This window comes from Armigeres subalbatus, chromosome 3, assembly GCF_024139115.2.
Source record: "Armigeres subalbatus isolate Guangzhou_Male chromosome 3, GZ_Asu_2, whole genome shotgun sequence".
NCBI classification, from domain to species: Eukaryota; Metazoa; Arthropoda; class Insecta; order Diptera; family Culicidae; genus Armigeres; species Armigeres subalbatus.
In genome coordinates this window covers 181,141,135-181,163,115 of record NC_085141.1, presented here as the reverse complement: position 1 = coordinate 181,163,115, position 21,981 = coordinate 181,141,135, and the positions used below count along the sequence as shown (strand labels likewise).

The window sequence follows — 21,981 nt, the reverse complement described above, 5'->3', positions numbered from 1 at the left end:
AACAACAAATTGAATGACTTTTTCATTCACTCACAAATTCACAATTTTCTCGCAATGTTGGCCTTAATGACTTTTGATTAGAAATAAGACACATTATTAAAGAAAACATATTTGGTTAATTCATATAATAAGCGTTTCGTTTTTTATTTATTATCTAAAATAATAGAGTACAGCGAGCGTGTCACTTGGCAACAATATTTGTAGCAGTGGAAATTATGTACATATGAGTGATTGCTTGAAGTTGCACAATGGTGATGAAAATTAACAATAACTATTTACACTCGGGAATTGGTCCTACATACACAGCCTTTTGATATCTACAGATTCTGAAAATCACAAAAACCGTCAGCTATCTTCTCAAACAACAATTTGGGATCCAACGGCAGGGGCTACAACAGTTCGGGCTGCAACAACGGCTGGAGAAGCAACGGCAACAGGGAGATCCTTCTGCACAACGGCATTAAATCCGTTGATTGGGTCGGCGTAGTAGTTGACGATACGACGGCTGCCATCAGGTTCAATCAGGGAGTAAGATCCCTTGACAACATCTCCATCGCGAGTTTCTTCCTGCGTCTTGGAATCGCCGGTCAGAGTATCCTGAACGTTGTAAGCATACTGGTACTGCGGGTAAGCATCGGTAAACTCAGCCTGAAGTGGGGCAGCAAGTACTGGGGCGGCACGGGCAGCGATAACAGGAGTAGCAGCAGCAACTACAGGGGCAGTAGCAGCAGCAACGATTGGAGCGGCACGAGCAGCATATACTGGGGCAGCAGCGGCAACTACTGGAGCAGCACGGGCAGCAACAACTGGAGCAGCCGCAGCGACGACAGGGGCAGCACGTGCAGCAACAACTGGAGTAGCAGCTGCAATCAGAGGAGCAGCACGAGTAGCAACAACTGGAGCAGCACGAGCAGCAATGACTGGAGCAGCACGAGCAGCAACAACAGGAGCAGCACGGGCTGCGACAATCGGAGCAGCAGGAACGATTGGAGTGGCACGGGCAGCAACAATTGGAGCAGCACGAGCGGCAATCACTGGAGCAGCACGAGTGGCTATCACTGGAGCAAATCGAGAAGCAATGATTGGGGCAGCACGTGCGGTGAATAGTGGGGCAGCTCGTGCAGCGAAAGCAGGAGCAGCATATGTTGTAGCAATTGGGGCAGTGTAAGCAGCGGCATACGGAGCATTATAGGCAACTGGAGCTGCGTAAGGTCGAATATTGTATGCAGATCGTACTATAGGAGCTGAGTAAGCAACTGGGCCAATTGAAGCGGCCAAAATTCCCGGGTTTGTTCTTGGCTCAGCGCTAGCAAACAATGCTAGTGTGGCGAAAACAGCAACCTAAAATTTGAGATGAAAGGATACATCAGTCATTGTACTTTAAAATTCCCAATATTCTTAATTATTATTATTTTCTTGTTATTATTATTTTTACTTACTTCAAGCAAACTCATTGTAAAGCTTAAAAAATATTTCACACTGATCAAATAAAGAGCGAAAGCGTTACTGATATGCCTCGAATAGGCCTACACGGCTTTATATACTTAAAACAAGTATCTTGAATTCACATTGATTTTTCGCACCACCAACCACCACTATCGATTTGTCAACACCTTCGATTTAAAGCTTCAGTTTCGGAAGCGAAAAATTGGCAGCGGAATGTCGACCATCCTGGAGGTTAAAAACCAATAATTGAAGTCTCTCACGTACTTTTACGGCAGTTCCAAGACTTAGGTAGCATGTCTTCGATGGATGAATTCTTAGGATTTTACTGTCATGAAATTTGTTTTGATTTTTTATAGTAGCAAATGAAAATATTTGTATCTGAATCTAAACAACAAAGAAAGATAATTGTTTTTTATGTCAATTGTAGAAAGCAAAGCAACACTATCACCAGATTATTTCAAAGAATTGTGCACAATCATGCTTGCATCAGTTTAATTCGATACGATAGTTCAATGTTAATGAGCATCATTTAACATGTTTCTCGAATACGTGTTTTCCATAAAAACCATCTCCCTCGAACGAGCGATCAGTGCTTAAAACCGTTTGTAATGGCTTTAGGAAACTTATACATATGCCATTGACTTTCAAAATTCTTTTGTTTGTTTGATCAAGGAAACATAAGTCAATAGACGAAAGCTCGTTGTCCTGTTAAAGGTTAACGCGAATGTGCAGTTGCAGCTATACATATGGCTGAATTTACTGCTCATTTTGTTTTACGAATCATAGAATTGATTCAACAGTAGGCAAACCATTTGTATAGGCTTTCGGTCCGACTGTATTGCATGTCACGTTCAGAGCCAACGAAAGTGAATTGTAAAGTATGTACACCTTCGCAACACCGATGGATACCAGTCGAATTGTAATGAATTTAAATCGATGCATACGGAATTCTGGTAGCAAGCAGGGACTTCGGTAGAAAATACGGTTGACAAGGCGGACCGAACCAACGACAAAGGCACGACAAATAGAAACCGAATCCAAAGGCAAGTGACCTAGATTGGTCATGTTGGCCACCGGACGCGTGTCGCTGGTGGGACACTTCTTGGTCATCGGAGCTCGAGGCCGACGCAGTACAGACATGAGAATTTCAATCAGTCATGATGACGCAAATCGTAAGAATGCGCGCTATCGTAGCCAGGCGAGTGGGCGAATAGGATTGACAGCATTAAAAAACGCTTCACGCAAATGAGAACAAGACAATTGGATTGCGCGACATGTATTCAAAAATACGGCGAAATTTACCAGAAAGCCATAGATCTCGTTTTTCGCGGCGAACAAACGATTCCGGTTCATTTTTGGTACCACACATTGATCATGTTGAAAATGTGTCAATAATTTGAACGATAAAATAGTTCTGTGTCCTCAAGTATTAAATCAACTGATCATATGCTAATTTGTTCGGTACCCACGCCAGATAATGATTTTTGAAATATTCTTATCGATCCCGACTGCTGCTGCAGAATATTAGGTGAAAGGTCTCCATATTGATATTTGTTTTCCGAATGACGTAGGGGAACGGTTCGCCACTTCATCTCATAGCTCCTATTTCCATCCCATCGAAAACAAAGCAATGGAAAGAAATTTGGTTTGTTTATTATTTTTGTGATTTTTTTCAGCAGTGAGCACGCGTGTTGACAAAAAGAAGCGACGAATTTGGCGCCGTTTTTCTTTGTTTAGCGATGAGATGGATATATGTACAGTGAGATGGAGATCGGAACAGTTCCCCTACGACACTTATTTTGAGATACTGTTAGTTTTGCTACGCTATCACACAAGGCTAAGACGAACATTGAAGCAGCCATTAGACTTTGTCGAGATTGTCCTTAAACATTCAACTTACATGACATCTCTCGTCCAAATCGATAAAATCAATAAATTATTATCCAAAATTAATCCTGCAAATGTTTAAATTTAATAAGTACAAAAATTAGAGGATTTTTAAAACCTATACCAATCCCAAATTGAAACTTTTGAAAAACCAATGCATTTTTTGTATACGCTATGTGATAAGTGTCCTGGTTGACTAACGACTAACTAATGGATAATACAGTTAATCAACATTTCCTGGTTAAAAACTGTTGAATTGAATTTGACCTTTCCAAACATACTCCAGAGTCGATTTTTTGTCGATCAGTGGAACCATAAGCATAAGGTACACCAATCGACTCAGCTTGTTGAGCTGTGGTGATGTATGTGTGTGCGTGTGTATTGAGTGTATGTACAGCATAGGCGGCCGCGGCCGCCGATGATTTTTATGCGCCGCCGCTGCCACCATTTTTGGCCGGCGCGCCGCTGCAGTTTTCTGACCGCCGATGAATTTTGGGCGCGCCGTTGAAATAATTTTAGTGACGTAGCCTGATGGTGGATTTGGGAGTTCATCGTCCTCCCCCAATTTTTTAGAAGAAAAATTCCGTTCAAACTCTTATACATTTGAAAAATTTCGGCTACGCCTCTGAAAAGAATATGTACACTCAAACCTCTTTAATTGTCACTTGTTGGGAGGATGCGTAATATTTATAGGATACTTGTTTTCACTTAATTGATATTCCAATACTTTTGAATATGACGGATAATTAAAGCAATTCAAGGACCCAAATTGAATTAATTAAATATGTTATCGCCACATGTGTCAGGTCTTCCAAGAGTTAGCTGATGTTTAGGCTTTCAGATCTCCACGCATAAATGAATATCTTTCGGCCTGTATATCAATATTCTTAGCCATTTATGAACCAAATTGGACATACCTTCAACATGTGTTCCATTACAGGTAACCTAAAAATTCCGTGGAGTATAGACCTCAAGTTCTATACGAGTAATGAAGATCTGGTAACTTCTTTATGAAATGAAACATGCGCAAGTGCTTCTTCTCGAATTGTTGTTTAGCGATCATTTGGATCAAATAGCATTTGACTTCTTGTTTAAGGCTTATCCAATTTGGCTATATAGATCACATTTTTGGAAAGATCTAACAGCCAGTAGGGCGTATATATTCAAGGAAACTCTCTGAAACTGTTGAACGCTCATCCAATTCAATTGAGATCTCCAAATGAATAAAAGTGTGCGTGAATCCGCTGTATTTATCTCGCAGTGTTTGTGCTGTTTTTGCTGCAACTGGATTACCACCCACTTTTATTTTATACATCCTTCACAGTGACATTAGTGTTGGTGATTCTGGCTTTGGAAAACTCAATTCTATGGACCACAATCAGCATAAACGAATAATAAAGCAAGCAGCTCTCAAGGAGCTCAAGGCCTATACTCCAGGTAATTGTTGTATGAGCTGGGATGCATATTTTTTCTGTATCTGTAAAGATGAGTCTTTTCCAATAATCTTAAAAATTAGAAAACGATCCGTTATGCTTAATATTTTACTTACTTGAGAGAAGCTTAAAAATGAAAAGAATCTGGATCATTGTATATGAACAACGTGAAACACAAAGTCGGGCAGAAGCGTGATTCTTAGTTGCTGTATCTAACTTAATACAGAAGTCCCTCCTTTCTCCAACAACGAATTTTCTCGCTACGCCACTAATTTTCTAGATATTCTATCCTTTTAAAAGAAATCTGATTTTGTAAATGATTACATGATGTAATCAGATGGTTCTATACGGTGATCAGCATAGTATTTCTGGCAATGACAGAAATTCTGAGGATTCAAGACACCTCCAAGAATACGGGATAATTCTCACATTAAGAATTTTGAGGAATTGCTCCGTGAAGAATTTTTGAATCTTTAATTCTGAGTTCTCCCTGAAATTCTGCGAAATTCCTTCTTAAGGGAAGATTAATTACGTAACGCATAAAATGGACCTTTTCAAAAGAATAAATCCCTATCCATCAGCGAACACACGATTGCAAAATGAATGCTACTTAACCCAACAGTGAACCAACAAACGATTGATACCTACTGAGTGCCCCCAGCAGGAATAAGTGAAACCACAGATAGTGCGAAAAGAAATCGAGAGATGAGAATGAACCGATGTGTAGTGAGTGCAGCAGAAAACATTGAGTTGGACTCAGAAGATTGATTCAACTTAGACTCAATGATTCGTTTTGCGGCCTGATTCTTTCTGCCGAATCATCACTCACCACTCAATTGCGATTCCATTCATTTACGAACCGAATGTAAACAAATACTCGGCTATGCATCATTTGCTATCTGTGAGAAAGATTCAGTGATGAATTTTGTCTGTTTTTTTAAATGATTCGTTACTAACTGAAGCTAAACGGCAGACAATCGAAATTGAAAATTTTAGAAGGGCTCGTGTACAGTTGCCTAATTTGCGATTGTGTGTAGAGGTGAGTGAGAGATTAGCGCTAAATGAACCGATTTTTCCCATTCCTGACGAGAAAGGCAAAAAGGTAACTTGGCTGAACAAATGGTAAGCCCGCAAGTGATAATTGTAGAATTCCGCGAAATAAACATTATGCGAAATGGTAGATTCCGTCAAAAGTCATTCGGAGAAAAGGTACAATCCGCCAAATGTCGTACCGCGTAAAGTTACATACCGCTAAATGTTATTCCACGAAATTTTCAACGAAGAAAACAAATTCCGCGAAATGGTTTACGGCGAAATGTTATACAATCCCGCACCAAATGTGTCATGTACAAGACGCTGATAAGACCGGTAGTCCTCTACGGACATAAAACTAGGATAATACTCGAGGAGGACTTGGAAGCACTCGGAGTATTCGAGAGACGGGTGCTTAGGACAGTGAAGCAAATGAAAACAAACTCACTGGTTTCCACAGCAGTGTTGTATTCATGTTTGATTTTTTTTTTGATAAATGAAATAATTTTGTTGTTCAAAAGGTTTGAATATGCAAAAAAAATGATTTGAGCGGTTGAGTTGAAAATTGAGCTATAAAAACCCAACTTAATTCACCGAGTAGTGATACTGCCTTTTTCGCATTTAGCCAAGATACCAACCTTATATGGTCTATGTACCATTTTCTTTATAACTTAAAAACGCAGCGGTCAAATTGAATAGTTATCAACTAGACTTTGCCCCCTGTCGAATGAAACTTGTTGCGAGAAAATCGGTAAAGGATTACTATATGAAAAGTTGTCTAATGTTTTTCTTAGCTTTTGTGCACACACATACATACACACGGACAGACAGACATTTGCTCAGCTCGTTGAGCTGAGTCGATTGGTATATAACACTATGGGTCTCCGAGGCTTCTATAAAAAAGTTCGTATTCGGAGTGAAATGATAGCCTTTCGGTACAACTTTGTTGTACGAGAAAGGCAAAAATGAATCTGCTGCTGGGATAACGCATGTTTCAGATTTATATTCAAAATGAATTACTTAAGTTTTCAAGGAAGAGAGAGGGTTATGAGGAGTGTTACGATTCATATGAAATTTCAACATTCTTTAACAAACAGTATGATGGCGTGATGACTGGAATTTCCGTTACGAATATTTATGAACAACAAAAACAGCTCTTCGTATATGGTATGCATCACTTTACAAACATTGACATTAGCATAACACAAAAAAAAAACAATTTCTGTTAAGATAAAATATTTTAGTCTTCATATTGTAAACATCAAGCGTTTCAAATAAACAAATATCTATGTGAGAATAAATTTGACTGCGATTTTCAAATGCTTGCAAACTGCCTAAGCGAAGAGCGTCGGTTCAGAACACTGTTTGCTCTGGTGGGTGCAACTTTGCTTGGTAGCAGCATGAAGGCTTCCGTTGGTAGCTGGGGTGCTAGTTATTTTGTTAATCATCCGTCAGTTCTCCAACCGGCCACGCCATCCGTCGGCCAAACCATTCATCGGCAAACCTGCGAGTTCCGCATCGCTCCATTCGTCGGCCATCCCGACGAGTCACGCCATCCGTCGGCAATTCGACGAGTTCCTCCATCCGTAGACCCTTTTTGAGCTTCCGCCTACAAATCGTCGGCCATAATTATCGAGTACAACGCAATCTGTTATCCGGACGCGAACTATCGGCAATCCAGTGAGCCATCGACCCATCTTGAGCATCGGACAAAAAAATCGAGGACACATTACCCGTCAGCCATTCCGACGGCCACTCCGTCCAGCTGTCGAACCAGCAAGCCAAGCCAATCCTGCGACTATCGTCATCCGCCAGCACGTGCTGTCCTGTCATCAGTCGACCGAGCCGTCAATCCACGCCACCACCCGTCGGCCAATCTATCAAGCCGAGGCCTACATCGTAATTTAATTATTTGTAACTATTCATCACAAATGATTGTCAAGGTTACATAGATTTCCACTTATCCCGTTTCACAGAGATAAGTGAAAAAATAACTCTGGAAATACAAACAAATTCAAATGTCAAGCGAACGAAATCGAATGAAATAATGCATCATTAGTAAAAAATAGCATATTTTTGATAACCCAAAATGATCATATAAACTGGTTTTACATCAATTTTAACATAAACTAGTATGGATTTTTTTCTTTCTACTTCTATCAGTGTTCTTCAGTTGTTAATTCCATTAGACAAGTTCCAGAGGTGAGCCAGCCAAGAGGGCTGAAACCTCTTAAATAAAGACGATAATAATCGATAATCCGATAATCCATTAGACATATTAAATCGATTTAGTATTGATTCCGCCAACATATTTTTACAATCGCAAGATTACCACAGCCCTGGTGGAAGATTTAATTGAGATTTAATCGTCTGGAAGGAACTATATTATCTTTTATTATGATATATTTGTTGTTCATGTTTCAACGGCCAGACAACAAGGTGCGCTAGCAACTATTTTAGTCTGGCTCTAAGAATCTCAAGGTATTCAGTTTCACTTGTTTAAGGTGGTTTCAGATTAACTAATATGACGAAATATCCACAAATGTGGTAGTTGAAGTTCGAAGCTTGACATGATCAAATCGATTACTACAGCATACCTTGCATTAGCCTTTCAATCCAAGCAATTTCACAGCTCTTAACACAGACAGAAGGCGCGATTTTCAACACATTGTAATCAACTTCGATCACGTATTCTATGCGCATAGCCTAATGCAATGCTATCAAGTACGTGAACAACATGATGTAGCACGACGCGTGTATGCCTGCCAGATGCCGATACAAATAAGTTGTACATTTGTACATGAGCAAAATGGTGGGTTCTGTTATCGGTGAAATCTTTTTATTGAGAAGAAAGAGGACAGATACATCATTTGCTTAACACAAGAAATGCAATTGCATTATCTCTTCAGACGTCAGCAATCGATTTCCAATCCAGTTTTATTGGTTTCGTCCGATTTTACCTATCTTCGCATTAACGGCAGACAGGTTCCGATCATTTATTTACTTATCGACTACTTCTTACATACTAAACAAAAACATATCATACAAGCTGTATTTAAACGAAGTTTCGTCTTTGCCAGTGGCTTCAGTGTCAATGGTGATAGTGTACAATTGGGGCCGCATGCACGATTGGAGCCACGACCTTCTTGAAGACAGGCGCCGCGTGAACGGCGTGTCCAGATTTCTCGACGACCGCGTTGAATCCGTGAACCTTGTCGGCGGTGTAAGTGACCTTACGAATGGTGCCGTCCGGTTCCGTCAGCGAGTAGCTACCGTGCACTACTCCGTTGGCCAGGGTTTCTTCGGCGTGCTTGGAATCTCCGGTATGCGGATCGGCCACCCCATAGCTGAAGCTGTAGTGTGGGTTCGGATCATAAGCTTCGATGTGCTTGACAACGGGAGCTGCTATGACCGGTGCGTGAGCGATTACCGGCGCATGGTGGATGATTGGGGCCGCTGCAATGACTGGCTTGGCAAGGGTTACCGTGTGCAGGGGTTGAATGGCTTTGGCTGCATATCCGTACGATAAATGTGGACCATAGGAAACGGGGCCGTACACGGGAACTGCCGCTGCAACGGCTATCGTAACAGCGAGTACGAAGGCCTAGTGAGGATTGAATTGAATGTTTAACTCGGAATATAAGGAACTTAATATTCAGGTGAATAATACTCCAACAGACAGACCGTTTGATGTTTTGCTTGAAGGTATGAAAGTTTTCTTACAGAAAATATATACCAAATCGATCCAAACCCATTTTGCGATGAGTTTCTCATCGCAATCTCAGCATTGTACAGCATGGAAAAATTGGTTTAACTGCCTAATTTATGTTAAAATTAGATTAAATTGCTTTTTTCTGGTTTGGACTTTACGTATGATTACTTATCTTTATGCTGAAGCTTTTAAATTTGAAATCATTCTACCTTTTTTATTGTTCCCCAAACAAATCAAATCACAATGATATCGTTGATTTTGCAAAATTGTTATTGATAATGAAACTATTATCAACATTCGAAATCAGTGACTGCACAACATAAAAATAAGTAAAAGAAGAGGACCCATCATGTTTGGCACAAAACTTCTAGGATTTACAAAATTTCGGGATTTTTCTGAATACTACCTGATTGCTCATTTATTTTGTTAACAAATGTTTATTGTTGAGAAAAAACAAAATATAAGAAATTTTCAAAATTAATAAAATAATTATTGTCAATACTTTAGTGAAAACTTCCGATTTCCTGGGATATGTGACATTTTCTATCCCGAATCCTAGATATGATATGCACTGTCGATAAATGGACCTTCTAGACTATTAGGCACATTAGCGAATCTAACGTAAAGTACCAGTTTGCGCCTTAACTGGACTTAGGATAGCATTAAACTATTTATACTATCGATACTGAATTCGCTATGATCAAACATGAACTATTCGTTTAATATGGCATTGTTCAATATTACGTTACACTGCAATATATTTGACAAAGAAACTTTAAAAAATTTAAAAAAAACTAAAAAAGCCCTAAATGTACCGAAACGTAGAAAAAGATTAAGAACATTGTTTTCAGTTCCCATTAGGATTACGAAGCAGCAATTCTCAAATGAGCATAGGATAATATATATTCATGCATATTTAAAAAGGCAATGCGATTAGCAGCGTTGGTAAAATCAGTTACAAATCTCAATCATACAGCCCTTTCTCCCGTTTGCGAATTTGAAGGAATGCATCACAGGTGAGTTTTTTTTTGCTGAAACGCATCCTTTCACTCATATGCAAAAAATCATTTCGCTCCAATAAACGTTGAAAAACAATTTGGGGGCAATTTGTTGTTTACATACGCAAGAGTATTTATTGTTCTAGGCGACGAACGTCAATTAAAATTTTAAAATTAAAAATTAATTATTTAAATTTTTAAAATTGCAAACGAGTTTGCCTGCTTAGAGTGCTCGATAACAGGAATTTGGAAATCATTTTACCAACACTGCTCACGAGTGACAACCACCAGGATGACCACTCTTACACATGGACCATAAAAATCGTGCCCATCAATATGTGGCCCGGCATTTAAAATGTATTTTATAATTGACCTAGCGCTAAACGGCAGAAGACACATTTGTATTAGAAATCAACTGTTAAAAGCAATTTTTCCCAGAGACCTCCAAAAGTCTAGTTGGTACGGACACGGCAATACCAAGCCTGAGACGGCGAGATCAATTAACCCGGTTCGGTAGATGAGATCTTTCGACATCTCTGGGCGTAAAATAGTAGTGTACTTGCTCTTGATGAATTAATAATGCAATTTAAGAGTCAACTTTAATTTAACTGCCATGAAATGCCTTGAAAATGAGGAAGTCGTGTTATTCACGGCGCAATGTTGCATTCACTATTATTGCAATTATTGCAATGTCTGAAACATCGCGACTTTTCCGGGGATGTCATATATTATAGGAGGTCGAAAGTTTAGGGGGGTACCGTAGCGTAGTTGGCTACACGTTCGGCTTACAAGCGAATGGTCAAGGGTTCGATTCCCAGCCCCTCCACAAAAACCCTCGTCAGTCGCCGGATGCTCAGCCTATGCAGTAGCGTGCCTTACCGTTACGACTGCCTGATGACGACTGACAGATTGTTCTTCTCGGAGGCATTCCTCCAACGTACTAGGATAAATAGCAACGGAACAATGCAACGATCATTGGATGCACGGCATGGACAAACGGACACAATGGACTCACGGCGAGATGAACTGACAACGACAACAGGGAAGAAGGAAGAGGGAAGAGGGAAGATAGAAGAAGAGAGAAGGGAGAGAGAAAAAGGAAGAAGGAAGAAGGGAGAGAGAAGAAGGAAGATGGAAAAAGGAAAAACGAAGTTGGGAGATGGAATAAAGGAGACAAAAAAAGAAAGAAAGAAGTTCTTTTTGACCTTTTGTCCCTTCGACCTTTTGTCTTTCGATCATGAGACTATGCATTGTTCTCAAAGGTCTGAAAGATAAAAATTATGAATCATTAAAAGCTACGAAAACAAGTTTACCGCATTTGTACATAAGTGCGAAAAAGAAAATAGAATCGGATAGAAAATCCTCACCGAAAAGCAATGATAAGACGCTTCGTTCTCGCTTATTTTCCATTGGTGACCATATTTTTGTGCGCAAGTTGAAATGCATCATCAAAACCGATGCTCCGCAATTGGAGCTTGTTTTAAAGGAATTTATTATGTATAGTCCCCCGAATTAGTTCATTATCGTAGCAATGGATTGTAGTTCTCACTCATTCTCACGAGCAGAGAATGCTAACTCACGCAGATTTTTGCCGGGAGAACATTCTGCGGGAAAGAAAAAAGGTCTGATTTTTCGCTCACTATCACTGCTTTGAAAAGTTGATTTGCTCGATTTCACACTTCTTCCATTCTTTAAGTGACATCACCAGTTGCAAAAAGAGTAGCCTTCATGGAACAAACAACATAGCTCCTATGTGCAGTAGTCAGTGCAGTCACAAATCAAAAGCTCTGCTTTTGATGGGATGAACATGAGGGCCAGGAGTTGAAATCCAGGAGCAGTTCCCTTATATATTTAGGTCGTCGAAAACTGTTTAAACAGCATTTGGCGAAGAGCGGAATGAGTTAATTTGTTTTTTTTACGTATGTTCTTAAAATGCAACAGCAGAGTGTCACGATTATGTGAATTTCGCGGGTTAGGAACACATTTACAGCCATTTTTGAAGAAAAAGACTAAAGACCACAACTGGCATTTGTAGCATCCCAAGTAACATATAAAACGCTCTTGGAGACTGCGATTTACTCTTCAATTAGTCGGGGTTCAGCCAAATCACACCAAGCGCCAACGAAAAATAACCGATTTTTCTGCTCAAAATTTTGTTTAGCAGATTTAATTGATCGCAAATCGCATCGAATATCCCTCAACCTCATAACTGAGGATATCCTATTGCAAATGTATGCTTAAATTGATATGAAACTATTTTCGTTGTCCTTGTACGAACAAAATATCACAAGTCAGTCGAAAAGCCGCTTGGTGCGGTTTGGCTGAACCCCGACCAATTATGCTATAAAACCACAATCAAGAATCAGCAGAAGAAATGTTTCGTTCGAACTTAAGAACACAGAATGCAAAATTCGACATCTTGTACAAATTCCCATCAATCTAAAAATCATCGAACACTATTCCACCAAAACTGTAGACCTAAAACTTAAGCAACACTTGCAAGAAAAAAAAACACAAACAGTCTTTCTGTTGGAATATTCACAACTTAGTACTTTTACAAGCAACAACCTTTCCAATCATAGTGAACTTTTTGAACGACACTATTTTCCACGCACCTACCACCGTCGACCACTAACTGTGAAAACTATTCTCACTTTGACACGTGTACTAATGTGTAGCGTGGCAAGATGTATCTTTGGTATGAGTTCAAATCTTTTAAGTCAGTCTTATAAATACACTCTATTTCGTCTCGATGGCAAGCCCGCCAAAGTTCTGGGGAGGATAATGCAGCCTGCACCTATGGAAAAAGTCGTTGTCTTCTCAGACGAATGCTACATTTTTCTTTTTCATCCGTACATGCTCTGTCCGTTGGCAGTTGCATTTCTTCCCACCACGTGTGCAGCGGAGATTTGTTCTTTTTTTTACTCAAGTGTATCGACCATTGCACTGTGGTAGCTAGGTGCACGAAATGGCACGAAAATGCTAAATAATCAATTTTTAATGAATTGTAGTCCTTGTTTAATAAAAAAAAAAACAGCTGGTAAATAAATGTCTCTACTGCATCTTTCAAGGATTATTAATAAATAATCAAGTACAAAATAATGTTAAAATTAAATAAAAAATACTGAAAGATCTCCACAACCCGTAAGGAATTATATTAAAATTATTATTTCTGTACTATAACCAAAAAGAAAATCAGAAAAAGTATTGAAGTTACTAGTACCCCAAACTACATAGTCGAAATCTTAAACCAAAAACTTATACATTTTGACCACAGTGCAGCGGCAGCCATAACAGGTTCTGAGCGCGAGTTCAACTGCACCAGGTTGCACTTCGTGTGACCACGGACGCTGCCGTTGCTACCGGTCAGTCCACCGTGCAACAGTTGTGAATGAATATAGTTGGTATCCTACAACCCGTTCAGAGCGCGGCTAAAGGTTGTAGTAACTCATTGGCTACCACAAACAGCTGATTGACTAGCAGTTCAATTGACTCTCCCTGGTGGATTGTCGCAATTTTGCACTAGTGCAGAATGCAGATCGGGCAAACGTGGGCAGGAGCAAACGGTAGAAAGCAGAGAGTGAATGTGGGCCGCCGTTGGAGTTACAGGACCAGTTTAGCGTAGAAAATGAACCAGAAATATTGCAGACCCACGACAAAGTGGTCCAATTAAATCTGGCTCCCGTATTCTAGCCGTTGCTGGCATGAGTGACGTAGAATGTATAAAGAACATGGAGCGTGTTTAATAAATCATTTTGAAGTCGTTGCAACGGCCCGAACATGTGTGTCACCGAAACGGTTAGAATGGAATGCTGGCTGGCTTAAGGATTGGTGTTGGCGCACATACGTTCGTTAGATCGCTGGTTATGTAATCAAAAATATGAAATATGGATTTTGTACAGGCTGGCGATATTATTTATTATAAAAAAATATGTCAGTGTGATGAAATATTTATCATGCGTAGAATGAAATAAGAGATCTCAAACGTATTAGTTACACATATGGTTCTTCAAGTAGACGACACGCACAAAAATGCCTACATCAAGAAGGAACACAATAAAATTTGAACATTATTAAGGTTTTGCTTCCCATTATGAATAAGGAGGACTTCTTATAGGCCACTTTATTTCTGCACTCTTTACTTAATTATTTTTTTTTAGTTTCAACTAGGTAGTTGCATAATCAAATCTCTAACGAGCAAAAAGACATGTGTTTTGACAAGTTTTTCCACCTTTTAAAAAATTGACTTAAATGCCTGGCATCCCCACCAAATGTAGAAAGTGGACGAAAATATTTTTTTTTTCTTTTTTCGAGCTTATAAGACGTTTTCGATGCTGCTATAACAGGAAACTGTTGTTAAGAAACATTTTTCAGTCTTTGTCTAATATTTTGACATTTCAAACATTTTTTTAATTTTTATTCAAACGGCACTGAAATCTGATTAAAACAATAACAAATTAACAAAGAGAAAAGAGCGTATTACAAAACTTAGAATAATCCACCTAGCGGTGATGGTGCCTATTTCGTGTATTTTAAAATGTAGCTCGGTGCTCATATGAGCTACAACTTCTGCCTCATACGCAGAAGGTCGTGGGTTCATTCCCAGCCCCGTTTCATTTCTCTTACTTTGTATCTTATCATATATTTCTCATTTACTAGCTATCGCTAGAACTGGAAATGGGCTTTCATGCCGTTTACATCTGCTATCTTATACCTACAGCTTTACTAGTTCTAACAGGTTACTGTTAGAATTCGAAATGAGCAAAAAAAAAAAGAGTTCGTTTCGGCATCTAATTAGAATATACCACCCTTTCATTATTATCACAGCAACCCGTTAACCAAGATGAACCTCTACCATAGCACCTTAACACTAGCCGTCTTTTGACCGAATAAAGAATTGTGAACTTTTACTAATGTCTTACCCATCTCATCTCATCTAGTGATATGTTTCTTCTGGACATCCCTAGCGACTCCAAAATGACCTCTATAACTGTTGAAAGCTATCTTAAATCGACCAGTCATGTCCAAACAAATCCGTAGTGCCCACGCGAATGATTTGCAATACAGAGTTTTGATTAAATGGTCTACCATGTCAACTGCGCTCGATAGCTAACCGAAATCGACCAGTCATGTCCATATAAGTCAGTAGAGCCTACGCTTATGATATGCGACTCAATTATATCCTAACCTGATGTTCTATGTTTTCCAAACTGTTCTGGAGTTTCGATCAATTCGTCTACCAGGTCAACTGCGCTCGAAAGCTATTCGAAATCGACCAGTCATGTCCATACAAGTCCGTAGAGCCCACGCGTATTATTTGCAGCTCAGATATACCCAAACCAGATGTTTCAGGATCTCCAATGTGTTCTGGAGTTTGTATCAAATGGTCTAAAAGATCAACTGCGCTCGATAGCTCGATTCACGACTGAAAGCCAGTACGAAAATTGTACTACATAATTTACAGCTGAAATTCATCTACCTCCTGGAGTAACTTTCGAGAAGAATTTCTGGATGAATTTTCGGAGGAATTCTTGGAGCAACTTCCGGAGGAATTCCTGGAGGACTTTCTAGAGGTATTCCCGGAGGAACTTTCGGATGAATTCCTAGAGGAACTTCCGGAGGTAATCGTGGAGGAATTCGTGGAGAAACTTCCGGAGGAATTCCTGGAGGAACTAGCGACCAATTGATTCAAACTTCAGCACAGCTTAAAAAACCTAGAACATTTGGTTCGGGTATAACTGTGTTTCAAATCAAACACGTGTGCTGTTTAGAACATCTGGTGTGCGTATATCTAAGTTTCAAATCTTACGCGTGGAATCTTCGGACTTGACTTATTGATTTGAGATAGTTGTCGCGCGCAGTTGAATTGGAAGACCGATGGATCCAAACTCTAGAACAGTTTGGAAAACATAGAACATCTGGTTAGGATATCATACTGAGTCGCATATCATACGCGTAGGCTTTACTGACTTGTATGGGCATGACTGATCGACTTCAGATTGCTATCGAGTGCAGTTGACATGGTATACCATTTGATCCAAATCTCCAAACATATTGGAGATCCTAGAACATCTGGTTTGGATATATCTGAGCTGCAAATAATACGCGTGGTCTGTACCCAACAAGCAATTTAAGCTGAACAAGTTTATTAGCTGAAGAAGCTTATTTTCCCCGAAACAAGCTCTTCTTCAGCTTCCAATGTTTGTTGGGTACGGACTTGTATGGACGTTTGTTGTTTTAATTGGCTTTTTTCGGTGACAATTAATTGTCACCGAAAAAAGCCAATTAAAACAACAAATAAGTTTCCACGGTGATTAAACCCCAGTTTGTATGGACGTGACTGGTCGATTTCGGATAGCTATCGAGCGCAGTTGACCTGGTAGACCAATTGATACAAACTCCAGAACACATTGGAGAGCCTAGAACATTTGGTTTGGGTATATCTGAGCTGCAAATAATACGCGTGGGCTCTACGGACTTATACGGACGTGACTGTTCAATTTCGGATAGCTATCGAGCCTAGTTGACTTGGTAGACCAATTTATCCAAACTCCAGAACTGTTTGGAAAGCCTAGAACATTTGGTTCGCGTATATCTGAGCTGCAAATCATATGCGTGGGCTCTACGGACTTGTATGGACATGACTGGTCGATTTCGGATAGCTATCGAGCGCAGTGGACCTGGCAGACCAATTGATACAAACTCCAGAACATATTGGAGAGCCTAGAATATTTGGTTTGGGTATATCTGAGCTGCAAATAATACGTCTGGTCTCTACGGACTTGTATGGACGTGACTGGTCAATTTCGGACAGCTATCGAGCGCAGTTGACCTGGTAGACAAATTTATTCAATCTCCAGAACAGTTAGGAGAGCCTAGAACATCTGGTTTGGGTATATCTGAGCTGCAAATCAGACGCGTGGGCGCTACGGACATGTATGGACATAACTAGTCGATTTCAGATAGCTATCGAGTGCAATTGACCTGGCAGACCAATTGATCCAAACTTCAGAACAGTTTGGAGAACCGAGAACATCTGGCTTAGTCAAAACTGAGTGAAATATCGTACATATGGCCGAACCGGCATGAACATAACGGGTTTCCATTGGCACGAGTGTTCGTAGTTTTCTTCGGCAAAATTTGCATATCATCTTTCAACAGTTATACAGGTCATTTTGGAGTCGCTAGGGATGTCCAGAAGAAACATATTGTTCACACATAGTATAGTCAATGCTAGAATAGTGTTATAAAACATTTTTGGAACCTGTAAGTGTTGTTCACACTGAAATATGTCGTGTAAAGTAAATTTTACTATATTTTGGAAAAACCATCCTTACTCACGCCTCTCTAGGGAAAAATGAGCTCCCTAGAAACATAACTCAACAGTATGGTAAAACTAGATGAGATGGGTAAGACATCCGTAAAAGAATTGTGAAAATCGGTCAAAATACGGCTGAGAACCAGCTGTTTGAAAATTTAGTTCCCATGATTTTCTGATCACGGTATTCGGCGTGTTAATCCCCAGATTCCAATTAAATTCCGCATGAACTGGTGGGGAGTGCAGAGGTGTTCTCGGCTTGCAGTGGGCGTGTGATTGCATGAATAATTCCTTCCCATCCCCAATAGACCGTGGCCAGCGCCGTTATCGACCATTTAAAATTCTAGAGCTCTCGGACTGTGTATATTGAGGATGGAGAGCAAATCCCATTCTTCCATCCATTGGTTCCCTGTGCAATTGCGATTTTTCTGATCAGTCACGGAGTAGAAACTACGAAATGCACGCTCATGCTTATTTTAAAATGTAGCTTAAAAAACATGAGAGACGTCAATAGCACTTCAGGAATATAGATTCTATTCTTCTTCTTATTGGCATTACATCCCCACACTGGGACAGAGCCGCCTCGCAGCTTAGTGTTCATTGAGCACTTCCACAGTTATTAACTGCGAGGTTTCTAAGCCAAGTTACCATTTTTGCATTCGTATATCATGAGGCTAACACGATGATACTTTTATGCCCAGGGAAGTCGAGACAATTTCCAATCCGAAAATTGCCTAGACCGGCACCGGGAATCCAGCCACCCTCAGCATGGTCTTGCTTTGTAGCCGCGCGTCTAGATTCTATTATTTCCATCAAAAAAATGTTTTTGTCAATAAGTTTGTTTGGAGAAGACGATAGATATGAAAAGGGCCTTTTTTTTTAGAAAATCTGTAAAATGATTAATCCACCTAAAAGTGAGATAAAAATTTTGCTTAACCATCGACCCCTGATATGAGCCTAGTGTCTTCAGGAAAGTTGTGGCGGATGGTATTTCAAGCCACTTTGCCAAAGAGACCCCATACCTATGACTTATATAGCACGAGATATGTGACGTTTTCTGTGGAAGGTCCCTGAAATCAGTTTTTTTAGCATAACTTTCTTTTCTATGTTTCAGGCATTTTTACCACCTTCTACAAAGTTGTTTGGCTAACAAAAATAAACGTTTTTGTAGAACATTGCGAAACTCTATCTCTTAAAATTGAAAAGTTATTTGAGAAAATGTGTTTTCACTAGGGGTGTTTTAGAATCGTGTAACTTGTTCCGGCGCAAAATGGCGCACACAACTTTTTAGTACACTGAAACTGCTGTATGGCTACTCTTATCTCGCGGTTGAACCTTGTGTTTACACGAAATTACACGTGAGTTATATAGATTTCAAATGTCCCACTTTTTGCTCTATGTGTATACTAAGTTTATGTAAATTCTATAGGATTTAAATAAAAATTAACCTGTGATAGGCGGCCAATAGGCCAACAGTATATTGCAATTTAGAAATTAGAAAGACCAGTTTAGTCGATTGATATAGCCGATTGATATACAGCACTATGACCCCCGAGTCTTCCATTAAAAAACTCGATTGCATTATATTCGTAGTCGCCAGCTTTCCGGCAACACATTATACTATCCCAAGTCAATCGTTATGATCAGAGTTATACTCGGTCTCTAGTAGCAGTTTTCTCCTATTAAAATGATGATGATTTTTGCTTCTTGTCTATAACCTGTTGTAATTGCTTCAACGACATATTGAAACAAAAAGTCCAACGATCCAATGGTGTATCACCCTTCCGGATTGGTTCTCCCAAGGTCTTGCTCATTAGTCCAAATTGGATCCCGCTCGCAATACATAGAATCAATGGCAACTTATTTAATTTTGGAACCGCGTTTATTCTAATCATAGCGTCAAACGACCAAAACTCTTAGCGACATTTTGTTGTCCAACTAAAGAGTCAGGCACACTCGAAATGGAAACGACGAGAAATATACCTCTAATTAGAGTGCACCACTTTTCCAGTTCTGCAAGAAGGGTGTTGAAATGGCCACTGAATGGTCATGGAGGACACAGACACAACACGACCATCAAGCCGAGGCAAAGGTCTGGTTTATGCTGCGCCGGTTGGTCGATGCAAGGTGATTGGCTAATGATCTGACGACCGAGGTACAACACACCAGCGGAATGGCGAATTTCCTTATCCGTGGCGCTTTGGTAACGGGTTAATTATTGGGATTGACGCTAGAGTTATGTTCTAATTGATTTTATTTTCTCATGCTTCTCATGGAGCTCATACAACGCATCAATCAGAAGTTTTCCATCTTGGGTGGCTTTAGAGTTTCCTAAGCCTAATCGTTTGTGCTTTTCTCGTCCAAAAGGCTCACATACCACTTCAAAATAAACTTCGTTGTAAGGATATGCCAGTGATATACCCAACCCATCGACGCTGCTCACGGATTAAGTCCAAAACTCGCATGATTTTTGAAAACGTCGTAAGCCCAAAAAGAGGCTCTCTTTGTTTACTTTCTCTTTCGATTATTACAAAGCCATACTAACATTTACATTGGATTTTCCAGTACCGATCTAAAGAAAATAGCTTTGTCTAGTGTGCTGAGGTGAAAATATTGCAAACAAATTTGAAACTAGCCTTGATATTAGCTAAAGAGAGCGTAATGAAAGAGTCTCTTATTTGGACTTACGACGTTTTCAAAAATCACGCGAGAAATAATTTTCCAGTATGTATGAGTGTACAATGTGAATAAAGTTAAAATAGATGTAAATCAGAGATCTCAAATAGTCTTGTCAAAGAAAGCATAACACAAAGCATGACTAGTCTGTCTCGAAACTTTCTAGATACAGTAATATCCCGATTTTATCACCCCCCTGGTGAATTTTGGGGTGATAAAACAGGGTATGTGACAAAATTGGAAAAAAATATTTTCTTTTTTTTTTAATTCATTCCACAAATATGAATCATTTTATGCCTTGGAAAGGCCAAATGCGTGAATGGTACCCGTTATTTCTTGTCGAAATTGCTTACAGAACATTTCCCAGGTACTCATAAAACGTTCGTAATAAACTAAAGGCGGTGAAAGTTATTTCATGAAAATCAATGTTGTTTTTGGTATTATTTACGAAAATAAAAAGAATGACAATTTTCGTTATCTTTGCAGATACGTATTTCGACCACACAGTTGTGGTCGAAATACGTATCTGCAAAGATAACGAAAATTAACTGGTGGAATTAAATGGACAGTACTTAATTCGTCTTAGACGGTTTAATACATTCCACTAAACGAGCTTAATATATTTTTCTGAAGAATGACAATTTTTTTTTGGGGTGACAAAATCGGGTCGAAAACGTGACAAAATCGGGTCGAAAACGTGATAAAATCGGGAGTAGACAAAATCGGGGGTAGACAAAATCGGGGAGTGACAAAATCGGGTCAACACTGTAATCAGAAAGGTCTGATTACTGCATGGCAGAATAATTTTTCATTTTTATTTCGTTATAGAACAATCAACAAGTGATGATTTTTGGGTCACGGCGGGAATTAATAATTAGGGTCGGAATTCATTTTATAAACATATTCCAAACAATTCGCTTGCAGAAATTATTTCATCTAAAATATGGTATTGGAAAAGCGTTTTATTTTATTCGGGAAAGTTGCAGCACGTGAGAGTTTTGAGAGGATTCACAACAGCTGATCGATATCCAACTTTTTATTATAGCTACAGATCAACTATGGCAATTAATTTTGACACATGATGTGTACAGATTTTATAGCGAGATCCTAGTTGCCTAGTCAGGGCAGCAGGGACTATGTCCAAGGGCTTGACGATCCCTCCCCAGGCCATCTGCGAGTTGTGGCGCCTGCCTAGGATGTGGTGGGGTTTGACAGTGGGCCCTGTTAAACCTCTATAAAAAGCTGCATGTATCCGCAAGTAGGCTCCGCCAAAGCGACCGTGTGCCGCTCAAAGCGCACAAGCCCAAGTCCTGGTGTTAGGTGGGACGCTTAACAGCCCTGACACGACGGCCCTCCGACGAGACAGGAGGTTTGCGCAGGCCCAATAAGCCGCCTTTAAAAACAACTATTACGAACGACATAGAAGATAATACGACTCGATACAATCGGCAACGACCTAGGCGACGAATAAAGGATCAC

At 39.7% G+C, this 21,981-nt stretch overlaps 2 protein-coding genes across 3 annotated transcripts in view; both read right to left on the bottom strand.

Annotated features, from left to right (window-relative positions):
• The window catches only part of LOC134225368 (neurobeachin-like protein 1), a 215,212-nt gene that overhangs the window by 30,707 nt on the left and 162,524 nt on the right, over positions 1-21,981 (bottom strand). The gene's annotated exons all lie outside the window — the stretch shown is intronic.
• Positions 122-13,324, bottom strand: LOC134219182 (uncharacterized). Its single transcript, XM_062697885.1, has 4 exons — positions 13,077-13,324; positions 8,893-9,402; positions 1,440-1,526; positions 122-1,341 (listed from the first exon to the last, which is right to left on the bottom strand). Exons 1-4 carry the CDS (start codon positions 13,086-13,088, stop codon positions 358-360), a joined length of 1,593 nt encoding a protein of 530 aa, XP_062553869.1. The 5' UTR covers positions 13,089-13,324; the 3' UTR covers positions 122-357.

What these genes read in the sequence shown, in the direction of transcription:
- LOC134219182 (XM_062697885.1), bottom strand. An exon ending in CAATTGTACACTATCACCAT is followed by an intron (nt 1,527 to 8,892) that starts TGACACTGAAGC and finishes AAAGCCGTGTAG; the next exon opens with GCCTATTCGAGGCATATCAG. An exon ending in TTACAATGAGTTTGCTTGAA is followed by an intron (nt 1,342 to 1,439) that starts GTAAGTAAAAAT and finishes CTCAAATTTTAG; the next exon opens with GTTGCTGTTTTCGCCACACT.